General features: G+C 37.5%; 1 protein-coding gene across 1 annotated transcript in view; it reads right to left on the bottom strand.

The window, feature by feature from the left end:
- LOC127437801 (fatty acid 2-hydroxylase-like) overlaps positions 1-12742 on the bottom strand; it is a 43706-nt gene extending 30964 nt beyond the window's left edge. Inside the window, exon 1 of the mRNA XM_051692990.1 lies at positions 12347-12742. Coding sequence (XP_051548950.1) covers positions 12347-12640 — 294 coding nt within the window. The 5' untranslated portion in view covers positions 12641-12742. The remainder of the gene's footprint in view (positions 1-12346) is intronic.
- Between the last annotated feature and the right edge of the window lie 598 nt (positions 12743-13340).

Raw genomic sequence — 13340 nt, 5'->3', positions numbered from 1 at the left:
CTGTTTTGGTCATGGGGTTACATGGCCCATGAGGGTTCTTCCAAGTCAATGATTAACCATTATCCAATCGGTGCCACACACAGTTGGACAAACTGATTCTGATAAGGGGGCTAACTGATGGACCATTCTAAGCTGTCAAAAACATCAGCCATGTGGAGTGGCACTGATTTGGGGCCGATGGAATCATTTGGCCTCTGTGATTCAAAGCAACACTTGTGCAAAGTCTCCGGCTTCTCTTCAACCTAAAATTAATTCCAAGTTGTTCACTTGATCTATATTTCTTTAAACACGCAAGAAGACACCAGATTGTCGAAAGAAAGAGTCACACCTTCTCCATGTAGAATGCAGAGGTTTTAAGTACAGTGGGTAAAGGCTACAGTTGTCAGTGGTTAAGCATAAGAAAGTCCTATAATAAACAGACAAGGACGCTGTTTTTTTGCTCAACAAACTACATATGTAAATGACTAAACAAAAGATACATTCTGAGGCAAACGTACCAAGGGAAAGGTTGTTGAATTGATCACTGTTTTCAGCTCAATTGCAAACATGCGCTATAAATGTAAATGGAGAAGCTTGTTTGTAGTATTTCACCATTAGGCAGTTGTAAATTATCTGTCAATTGTGTCCTTGTTCGGGGTTTCAGTGCTGAGTAATCTGTAGGACTGCCATTCAAATCAGTGCATTTTTCTTTAGCTTCGCTCACCACTGCGTCTCTGTACAACTGGTCAACTGTTCTTCTTGCTTGTAAAATGAAAAGCACAACAATGAAACCGATCCCAGACCTGTGGCTCTGGAATTTAAAGTGGTAGGCGGGGTCTAGAGCTCTCTGCTCTCGCCATAAACAGGGATGTTGGTGGTTGGTAAGACGCATCACCCTGAGAACTGGTGGTACCTGCTAGGCCAGATCCTGAAAATCCTCCCAAGCATTTTCTGTCACTCTCTTACTCCCTCTTTTTCATTCATGCTTGCCTCGTTTGCCAGGCCAAGGCCAAACTTAACATCAATGGCCAGTTTCATTGTCGTGCGGTTGGTAGATGTAACTGAAAGCTAAGATATGGGATGAGGATGAGGGTGAAGGTAGGTAGAGTTGGGAAACAGCTGTGGTATAGTCAGGGTAGACACCATATATAATTTTACATAAATCAAAATGAGGCTGTGAGGGATAGAATAACAGTCAGTTAAGTACAAAAACTGCCTTAAGTTCCTAAGTCACATATAATTTTTTTTCCTCCGAAAAACATTGAACAACTAATTTACATTAAACTGAACATCTACACCTCACAGTCTCATTTTGCATAAAATAAACATGGTGTCTATGGTCATTAGGCATGGTTTGTCCAGAAACCAATCAAATCTATGTACACTAGAGCCCAACCGATATATGGGATTTTTGAGACGATACCGATTATAGAGAGGGACAATTCACCGATTACTGATATGGTGGCCGATATACTTCATTTTTGAGCTGGAATGAAAACAGACCTTTTCTATGTGGATTTTTCACCGATTTTGCACTGATATGACTATGCAAAGGTACTCAGAAGGCTGCTTTCTTAAACAAATATTTTTATCAAAGAATATTTGTCATTATTATTATACACTGTCAACAAATTCTAGAAATGAACACTGAGAAAATAAAAAATAAAAAAAAAATACAATAAATAGCTTAATAAACATCAGTACTGTATGTTTAGTATCAGTCATTGGCTGACCATTAAAATAAAGAATAAATAAAAATACAATAAATAGCTTAATAAACATCAGTACTGTATGTTTAGTATCAGTCAATTGCTGACCATTTAAATAAAGAATAAATAAAAATACAATAAATAGCTAAATAAACATCAGTACTGTATGTTTAGTGTAAGTCAATTGCTGACCATTAAAATAAAGAATAAATAAAAATACAATAAATAGCTAAATAAACATCAGTAATGTATGTTTAGTATCAGTCAAATACTGACCATTAAAATAAAGAATAAATAAAAATACAATAAATAGCTTATTAAACATCAGTACTGTATGTTTAGTATCAGTCAATTGCTGACCATTTAAATAAAGAATAAATAAAAATACAATAAATAGCTAAATAAACATCAGTACTATATGTTTAGTATAAGTCAATTGTTGACCATTAAAATAAAGAATAAATAAAAATACAACGAATAGCTAAATAAACATCAGTACTGTATATTTAGTGTCAGTCAATGGCTGACCATTAAAATAAATAAATAAAAATAAAATAAATAGCTAAATAAACATCAGTACTGTTTAGTATCAGTCAAATGCTGACCATTAAAATAAAGAATAAATAAAAATAAAAATAAATAGCTAAATAAACATCAGTACTGTTTAGTATCAGTCAAATGCTTGCTATTTTAATACTGCCGAGTCAAGATTAACAGCGGCAGCGGTAACACTGTATTCTGCTATACAAGTTATGGGGAAACTTTCAATGGTGGAAAACCATACTTTTAAATATTACATTTTGTAAATGCAACGACTGGAATTGCTCCGTTGAAGGGGGTACCAAACTGTGAATCCTGAACAAAAGAGTTTGATGAATATATGTTTACTCAGCTTCCACTCAGCTGACAACAATGAAAGTAGCTCTGTGCTTAGCTAGTTAGCTATAAGCTTGTTGTCACGGTGAGTAAAAGACAGACATGTTTATTTTATTTTCCAGCATTGTGTTTCACCAACTAGGTAACAACGTAGCATGAAATCAACACTTAGCAGACACAATCCACCACCGCATCGTTGTCTGCTGAGCTGCAAAAAGATGCTCCAATGTTTACCTTTCAATCTGCTACAATACTTACTGTACTGACAAACTATAGCTGGCTAACAGCAAACAGACATGAGTGACATGGTTGTCAGGGACAGGGTTAACGTTATATTAGTAATATTGAAAAGGGAAAATGATGGAGTGACTGTTTATTAACTTTCCAGTATGTATTTCACAAACTAGTTAGCAACTAGTTAGCATTCATTTTTGAAAATGTGGTTTTATTTGTATAGTACAGAATATAAATGAAAATGTCTGAAAGAGTACATTTTCAACAAGTAAAGGCTGTGCGCTTGTAAAAGAAGACCGTAAATTGACATGCAATAATAGTATTTTCTGAGTCTCTCCCTTCAAACAAGGGTGCAAAGGTCTCACCATTTGCAGGTTTGCACACATGAGCTTGACCTAAGATACAGAGTTCAGTGATCAAAATCAGCCTCACCTGTTGAAAGCTTCAATCCAGGTAAAGCATCAGCAGGAATACTGGAAATCCCTGCAACTGTAAAAGAGCACGTTCACAGATTCACTAGCATGTTGCTACAGTACGTTTTAGGGATCGGCACAAGTACCCAAGTACTTGAGTACATGGAAGGGACAGCAATGATCGATCATACACAATAATTCTGCCATTTATTTTTTTGTTTGTATGTTGTTTTTTTTCTTCAAATTCAAACCATTTCATGATTGGTGATGGTGGCATTTGGGGTGGTACATTTTAGTCCGACATACTGTATTTGGGACAGCAACTGTACACTGACACTAGTGTTGTCACAATACCAAAATTTCAGTAGTCGGTACCGATACCACTGAAATTTCACGTTTATCGATACTAGTATCGGTATCACAGCAAAAATGTGCTAATATGGTAAAGTGCTATCGAACACACTCCTTTTGCCTATTTAAAGTTCAATTTCAATGTAAATATTAAATTAAAACATATGCTTGTTTCCTTCAAGTGTTTCTCAATTAAGCTTGCATTGCTTAAATGTTTTTAAGCAGGGTTCTACTCAAATCTTTTTTATTTGTTCCCCAAATTCTTTTCTCCTTTTTTAAAATTATTTTTCCAGAATTCCATGTTTTAAAGTTTAATTTAATTTCATCATCAAAATGGTGTCTAATTAAATTCATTCTTAAAACTTTTAACAAGTAAATAATAGAACAATTACTTTTCAACATACCATTGCATTTTTTAACAAACTATTATTCAGTACAAAAGCACTCTTGCTTGTGATATATTGCTTAATTTGAATATAAATTTTAATATATTTCTGTTCCTATTGCTTCAATTTCAGGCACCTAGCTTTTATTTTAAATCATGCTTTTATTTTGACGTGAGCTTTTATTCTGACGTGTGGTTTTGATGGAAGCTTCATACCTCCTGATAAACAGTTCGGCCCAGTGTGATCGTCAAAGCGCTAATGCTGTGATTTAATTATATAAATATATAGTCTACAAGTTATAAGCACTTCACAGTGGATTAGTGCTCTGTCATCTCATACAATTCAAATGATTCTCAATATCTGTGGAGTTTCCAGTGTATACAAGGTCTGCTTCACACATTCATTTAAAGCATGCAGCTCGAATGCAGACTAAGATTGCAGTCTTTTGCAGTTTAATAATCACACTAGGACATATGAAAATTTACATTTTATTAATTGTGCATTTCAGTTTAAAAGGAATTAAATAGCACACGCACAAATATGCGTGTGAGCATTTAAATGGAGTTGTGTGTCAGTCAGACAGCGTACGGGTATCGAATTAAGTCGGTGTTGCTCGGTACTACCGGTACTGTGGAAACACTGGTATCCTTACATCTTTTTTATTTTAGTACTGATATGGTAACAAAGTACCAGTCTAAATGACCAAAATGCATAACCCAATGCAGATTTTTGTATTATTTGTGTGATAAAGGTTTCATTCGTGCCTGTAACTTTAAGTTTAAGATTTTCACCCTCACCAAATATTCTCAATGCAGGCAAAATAAGGGTGAGCCTTGCCGTTAAAAGGGGAACATCTCAGCTTCATGTTTTCTACTACAAACAATCGTTTAAAGCAGTGATGAGATCCTTCAAGAGACAAGCATCTGTAAAATCAGTAAAAATAGACAGCTGCAAATGCATTTGAAAGGTTTGAAGTTTCACTCTAGTGCAAACAAATAACTGGTGTGGAGAAATCATGCACTGACTCAAACACATCCTACAGAATCAATGAAATAATCGCAGTGTTCTAGCTTTGATGAATTCGACAGGTTGAACAAACAAGGTTCTTTCTTTTCTACTGATTGAACCTGTCAAGTAGAATGTGCTAGAAACTTCGAGGTTTGCTTTACCTTTCAGTACATTTCAGTAAACCCTCCTTGAAATACGAGAGTTACGAAACATAGTCAAAATGAAGTCTTACAAAAGGTCCTTTATCAGGTTCCTTGAAGAATTGCACTACCTGGTTGTTTTAAATATAATCACCACAGGTAAAATTAGTTTTGGATAGTATCTTTGAGAAGCTTTATTTAACACATTGTTCAGAATTCCGGTCGTAAGATCTGTGATGGAGTTGAAAATCAACATACGACTTAAGATCCCAGATATAAAAATATTATAAATAAAATGCAATTATTTAAAATATTATTATCCATTGTTGTAACTAACAATATAAAAAACATAAATGGCTTTTAAGAATTTTCAATATAGTAATCAAAGTCAAAACAATCTGTAGGTTGGTTCTTGTTGCAAGATCTTTATACCTGCTGAACTTCCATGGTGTCAGCTTTAGCACAATCCATCCTTTTACTTCGTTAACCCACAATTTGAACAGAGTTTCTATGAATTACACTGGTTCAGCTCACACAATCATTCACAATGCATTGTGATATAGGCGGTTAGGGTTGGGGGGGGGGGGCACCCCCCAAAACTCTGGGGGCGTGATGAAGCGGGTTTCGCCCAGGGCGCCATATAAGCTAGAACCACTACTGGCTCAGAGTAGTGCAGAGTGAACTCTCAACTTGGTCAGAGTCAAGCACCCACAGTCAAGTTTCCTTTTCTGAACAGTTTCATAAAGGTATAGTCCAACAAATATGAAAATTCTGTCATAACATGTTGAGTCTCATTGAATTTCATTGCATCTTTTTCCATAAAATAACTAAATGGTGACTGAGACTGTCATTCTGCCTAACATCTCCTTTAGTGTTCCAGAGAAGAAAATTATATGGGTTTAAAACAGCATAATAACAAACATCTGATACCAGCTTCCCATATTTTACCTCAATTCACTGACAATGTTAAGGGTAACACATAGCTGGTTGTAGGCGAGATGGCACAACCAACCATATCGTGTCTGGGTTTTGCTATAGTAGCCAGTGAGACCTTTCCTGGGTCCCAAGGCTCCACCCAGAGTCATGGCTACTGGTGTCTCCTGGTAATGCCAGGCTTATGACTCTTGTACCCAGCATGTTCCTCTCTTGGGGCCCTCCAATGGCTTGATGCAATTGATGAGCAAGCAAACTTTACTTACCTTGGGAACCAATGGTGGCTGAACCATCTGCATTTGTAGTACGTTATAATCTATCAGCAAGGCTGTACTCAATCTCTCCCTTTGTCCCCTCTGAATATGTCATCCAATTGGACCTTGGCCTCATCCCTGTGCTATCCCAAAGCCTTTCACCTAGTCCCAAGGTGTAATCCACCTATCTGACACAGTCTCCTTGGGGAGAGAATGGAGGGTTACAAACTAAAGAGGTTTGATAACACTGGAGCAACTAAGTACGGAGGGTGTCCCTCTCAGCATAGCAGTCCGCAATAAACATTTCCCACACCAGAGGATACCTGTTCAGCGTCTTTGGTCACAGTCATACGAAGATTATTATCGATCCAACATGAGGTCCTAGCACAACCATGAGACAATATTAAGTAAATTCTTCATGGAATTTCACTGTATTGAGCATTCACAACAAAGATGGCCCTTGGTGAAGGTTGGCATGCTCCTTCATGGCTGAGGCAATGGAAAACAAAAAGTCCATTGAAGGAGAACTTAGATTCATATCCTCAGAAAGGAAACATTCCAGTCACTGGGAGAGCCAAGAGTCATAAAGAGTTCTAAGACATCAGTCAAACCAACCAACTCCGAGGTGAATCGCACCATTATGAACTTTGATTTGAAGAAACATATAAGTATTTGAAAATTGGACAAAAAAGACAAAGGTACAAGAGTGTGTACTTAACGTCCTCCCTGAGGGCATGTTCGACAATCACATGAAGCATTTCAAATGCCGTAATCGAATTAAAAACAATGTAAAAATCTAAAACTATTGATTTAAAGTTGTTGATTATACACTATATTGCCAAAAGTATTCGCTCATCTACCTTTAGATGCATATGAACTTAAGTGACATCCCATTCTTAATCCATAGGGTTTAATATGACGTCGGCCCACCCTTTGCAGCTATAACAGCTTCAACTCTTCTGGGAAGGCTTTCCACAAAGTTTAGGAGTGTGTTTATGGGAATTTTTGACCATTCTTCCAGAAGCGCATTTGTGAGGTCAGACACTGGTTTTGGACGAGAAGGCCTGGCTCGCAGTCTTTGCTCTAATTCATCCCAAAGGTGCTCTATCGGGTTGATGTCAGGACTCTGTGCAGGCCAGTCAAGTTCTTCCACACCAAACTCGCTCATCCATGTCTTTATGGACCTTGCTTTGTGCACTGGTGCGCAGTCATGTTGGAACAGGAAGGGGCCATCTCCAAACTGTTCCCACAAAGTTGGGAGCATGGAATTGTCCAAAATCTCTTGGTTTGCTGAAGCATTCAGAGTTCCTTTCACTGGAACTAAGGGGCCAAGCCCAGCTCCTGAAAAACAACCCCACACCATAATCCCCCTCCACCAAACTTCACAGTTGGCACAATGCAGTCAGACAAGTACCGTTCTCATGGCAACCGCCAAACCCAGACTCGTCCATCAGATTGCCAGATGGAGAAGCGTGATTCGTCACTCCAGAGAACGCGTCTCCACTGCTCTAGAGTCCAGTGGCGGCGTGCTTTACACCACTGCATCCGACGCTTTGCATTGCACTTGGTGATGTATGGCTTGGATGCAGCTGCTCGGCCATGGAAACCCATTCCATGAAGCTCTCTATGTACTGTTCTTGAGCTAATCTGAAGGTCACATGAACTTTGGAGGTCTGTAGCGATTGACTGTGCAGAAAGTTGGCGACCTCTGCGCACTATGCACCTCAGCATCTGCTGACCCCGCTCTGTCATTTTACGTGGCCTACCACTTCGTGGCTGAGTTGCTGTCATTCCCAATCGCTTCCACTTTGTTATAATACCACTGACAGTTGACTGTGGAATATTTAGTAGCGAGGAAATTTCACGACTGGACTTGTTGCACAAGTGGCATCCTGTCACAGTACCACGCTGGAATTCACTGAGCTCCTGAGAGCGGCCTATTATTTCACAAATGTTTGTAGAAGCAGTCTGCATGCCTAGGTGCTTCATTTTATACACCTGTGGCCATGGAAGTGATTGGAACACCTGAATTCAATTATTTGGATGGGTGAGTGAATACTTTTGGCAATATAGTGTAAGTATAGAAACAATGTATTTTAATTTATTGTAAAATATTCAGATATTTGCAAATATGGCCAACAAGTAGTTGAGAGTGTAGGGAGACCGAACTGATTGCATCATTCACAGCTTCGCAGTGCATGTTTGGTGTGCTTTGTTCGCTGCGATTCTCTGATTGGTAGATCATTTCCCTTGAAGATCATGGGTAATGTAATTCTTTACCAGAAACGCAATTTTAAAAAATGGAGAAGAATTAGCACTGATGACTGATGGTTTCAACAGAAGCATATACCATCGTTTAACAACCTCATTGTTCACAATAACTCTTCAAAGGTTTAACTTATCATTAAAAATCTACTACCCTATGGAGAAAATGAATGGGGTCAATAAGAAACCAGAGCAAGAAATGATCCCCCTAGTTTTCTATATTGGTTTTTGTTGGTTAACTAAGGCTTCTTGAGTTTGCCCTTGCAATGTCATAGCTGTTAATACTATGAATACTTCCAAGTTCAAAACTTTATAGCATGTCTAGCGAGTTTTTCAGTATTTTAGAGTTAAATAGGAATATGTGGTTAATATCATGAGTCACACTTTTTTCTTAGTTGGAGCAAACAACAATCAAGATCTCAGGTAGGGGTTGGTTGGTTCAAAAGCTGAGTAATAAAGAATAACAAAAAACATGATAAGAATAGTAAAATATTATTGAACTCGTGTCTCCAAGCTGGTTTAGGGCTGCCTTCTGTTTGAGAAGTCTTTATCATCTAAAAAAATCTACTAGGGAAATCACTACAGTATGGGTATGATCAAAATGCAAGCAAAGAAATTGAATTCTTGATGTGAAATGGCTCTTATTTCATCCCATCAAGAAACCAGATTTTCAAAAATCACTTAAATGCACTTCAATACTTTCCAAAGATAAATGGAAAAATCGTGCAAAAATAGCCTTTCTTTGCAATTACTATAATAGCGCAATGAAAAGTTAATGTTACCTCTGAGATCAAGTGCCATTTCTTGAGAATTTCTGCCGGGTACGGCTGTATGTACACTGAAGAAACAATTATTAATTGAGATACAAATTAAAGTTATAACATAAAAGGGAGTTATCTACCAAAATATTCAAGCTGCTCAGTCCATGAGGGTGAATAAATGATGTCAGAATTTTCATTTTTGAGTGACTTATCTCTTTATGATTTTATACAAGTATATTTGTAACCCACGCTATACAACCACATATCAATAGGCCTAAGGTCTAAAATACACTATATGGCCAAAAGTTTGTGGACACCCCCATCTAATTAACGAATTTGGTTACTCCATTAAATCCAGTAAAGAAAAATCTTAATGTTTCTTTATGTAACGGCTTGGGATTTGTGTGCTTCCAAATTTGTGGCAACTGTTTGGGGATAGCCCTTTTATGTTCCAGCATGACAATGCCCCTTTGAACAAAGTGAGGTCTATAAAGAAATGGTTTACTGTGTCTGGCGTGGAAGAAATTGACTGGCCTGCACAAAGCCCAGACCTGAACCCCACTGATCACTTTTGGGGTGAACTGGAACAGCAACTGTAAGTCAGGCCCCATCGACCAACATCAGTTCCTGACCTCACTGATAGCCTTGTGTCTGAATGAGAGCAAATCCCAGCAGCCATGTTACTACATACAGTATAGTGGAAAGCCTTCCCAAAAGAGTGGAAGCTGTTATTACAACCAAGGGGGAAATTGATGCCTAAGGTTTTGAAATCAAATGTTCATCCAGCACATATGGTGTCCACAAACTTTTGGCCATATAGTGTATTAGAAATCCCCAAATAAAATCCTTGAGATAAAAACACTGTCACTCAGCAGAAAATTAAGGAAAAATTAAAAGATTCACATTTCAAATTTTTTTTGACATCCGATATAGTCTCATGACAACTTGTAATAATTCGTACGAGATGGCAAAATCACAACTTTTATTCCCCTAGAGACCAGAAAACAGAATTTCAAACTGGTACAATACAGGCATCACATTTTAGCTAGCCTCCTATTCACTTTATTTTAAGAAAGGAAATGTCTGTGAATAAATTTGGTTACTTATTTTATATTTATGTAATACAAATGGCTGATAACCTGTAATACACTTCCCTCATCTTGTTCCAAACCTCTATGTTTTCATTTAACCTACATTTACATTTATTCGTTTAGCAGACGCTTTTATTCAAAGTCATACACAAAAGGTATTTTCCTATTCAAATCATGGTTTAGGTTTAGGTTTGGGTTAGGGGTTAAACTTAGGAAAAATCATATTAACATTGCTTGTTGGTTGTTTAATTTTCTCTATGGGATTAAAGTTGTATGTTTTAGTATGAGCTAAATTATTACTAATTATGACTTGTCAAGAGATCGGGTTGCGTTCCAGAATAAAGACACTGGGGAGTCGGGACTGAAAAATACTTAACAGCCACTGGTAACTCAATTACTAAATGCAAACACAGAATTGTATCATTAACCAATTTAATAAGAAAAATAATTTTGTGTGACCGTCCATTCAAAAAAACTCTCAAATTCAAACTACCATAAATTTCAAATCATTACAACAAAATAATCCAATTTACTCTGTACTACAGCACTCTTTAATGACCTGAGATTTCAACAGTGGTGTTAAACTTGCTTGTGAAACACTGTAAAGATTAACAGTGTGGAAATATAAAGTAGAGACGTCTCATCAGTCTGAGCCCTTGTGTTGAGTGGTGGGGAGCCAAGTTCTCACTATTAAAGGGATAAGACACTGCTCTTTACACTGCAATTATAGCTGCTAAGATACAAGTTTAACATGTTTCAGGAGGGATGGCTCAGAGATCACATAAATGCTTAATAGACAACAAATTACATTATTAAATTCAGCAGAATTTAACCAAGAATTTAGGCCAATTTGGAATCTACTCCATCTCCACAAAAAACCGTCCTGCTTTAAAACAAACATGCTAAAAGATTACAGAGACAACTGTTGAAAGTGAATGGTGACTGAAGCTGTCATAACTTCTGGGTTCCATGGAAAAGAGGGATATACATTTCTTTATTTTCTGTAAATGCATGGTTGAAATGGCTTACAATGCTAGCAGGGAAAGAGTTAGTCTAGATCTCATTCAGATCATTTACTGATATGATACTTCACATGACCCCTCTCAAATGCTGACAGTACATTATGAAACCTGAAGTGGTGTGAAAAAATTCTTTTTTTTAGCTATTGTGTTGTTGGTCATGTCTGAATGTCACTGCTTATACAAGACAGACCGGTTTGCTTGTCTCTTTCACACTCTCTCATACAAATACACACTCATTTACACCTCTTGCATTCTGGAATATCTACCCTGCTGATTGGTAAATGCCTTATATCAGTGTTTATTACAGGCAAAGTGGCAACTTTGTATATATGGCAAGATATGAATAAAAATGATAGCCTAATAAAATAAGAATAATAAGTACTAAAAGCTGGAGTTGGAGAAAAACCTGCTCCTTCCCCCCACCTGTTCCTTTGGGAGTGACAGATGAGAGGCAAACAGGGACAGAAGGCTTGTTTATATAACAAGAGAACTCAGTAGAACATCCACCTGCTGACATGATGCCCAAATATCATCTCTTTCATTATGATTATTTATACGATTTATGATCGAAAGGTTTCAAACCCTTATAACTTGTCTCCCAAGACAGAATTTTTGGGTGTCATTGAGGCATTCTAACGGTTTCGAACGTTGGAACGCGCCTCATTTAATTTGAAAAACGCTCGATTCTTTTAAATAAGCGCGTCATTTGAATTTAAAAATTCAAAACAATCTACATTTAAAATTCAATGAAAACTATCAGTTTGTGTTGAGTAATGAAGTTCCTGAAAAAATAAATAAATAAATAAAATAAAATAAATAAAAAGCATGAGATCTTCTTTAGACGTGCCCTCTCATAATGTTAACTTTCTCAAAATCGTACTTGTGACCATTTGAGTGACTTTCTGCAGCTGTTTCAGGACGTACCTCCGTGTGCTCATCTGTGCTGTCTCTGTCGATTTCCCCGATGTAGTACTGCTCCATCCACCTCCGGGCGTTCTCCGAGTGCCGATGCGGGGGTCCTTCAATCTCGAGGCTGATGTCCTTGCCTGAGCGGCGGAGAATGAGCGCCTCTCCGCCCGGGTGCATCCGAAGGAACCCCGTCACATCGTACACCCGCGTCCCTAACAACACCCAGCACGAATCCTTGGTACAATGCGTGGCTATCTCCTTTTCTGAGAAAAAGCGAGGGGACACCGAAGGCGACATATTATTTTTCATTTAGGGGGTGTCCACAAGAGGATAGAGAACGTATGAGTGATAAGCACGCAGGTGGGACCCCCACTAAATTTATGCTGTGATTGTGGACTATAACTACTGACTTTCGACTTCGAACCAGAGCGGAGTTCATAGCCAGCCTGTTCATTAGCATGTCATTAATAATGCATGACGCAGTCACTACTCATTACTGATCTGAGCACCTGTTGCATTTGTTTGTTGCCAGCGTGACCAAACGTTCTACATTTGTTTCTTTTTTTAACGTTTACATATTTTTATTTTTTTTTAATAAAAAAAAAAAAAAAAAAAATATCATGCTAAATGATGACTCCTCAAGTAAACAATGGATACTTTCTCTTTGTACTTCCTCCTTGTGGGTGTTGTAGGTGACATGACCCTCTGGTGTTTGCACATATGACGAGTCTCTCAGATGGGTTGTCAATAGCGTTTTATGGCACTGAGAGGCGTGACTTGGTCTTTGGATCGTTTATTCATTTTTGGGGTTATTTTTTTGGCTTTGATTTACTTCATTTCAGACGCAGATATTTATAAAACTCATTTTGTTACTAGAGCGTTGCGTATTTATCAGAGACAAATCTGGGGAAGAAAAGGCAGAAGAAAGGGGCAGTATTCAAATTACTATTTTGAAAGTTGTTAATATCTGCTGCCTGTAGGTTATATAAAATGTAGTTCTTTTTTTTTT

This window comes from Myxocyprinus asiaticus, chromosome 48, assembly GCF_019703515.2.
Source record: "Myxocyprinus asiaticus isolate MX2 ecotype Aquarium Trade chromosome 48, UBuf_Myxa_2, whole genome shotgun sequence".
In the NCBI taxonomy this organism is placed as follows: Eukaryota; Metazoa; Chordata; class Actinopteri; order Cypriniformes; family Catostomidae; genus Myxocyprinus; species Myxocyprinus asiaticus.
This window is presented reverse-complemented; position numbering and strand designations above follow the sequence as displayed.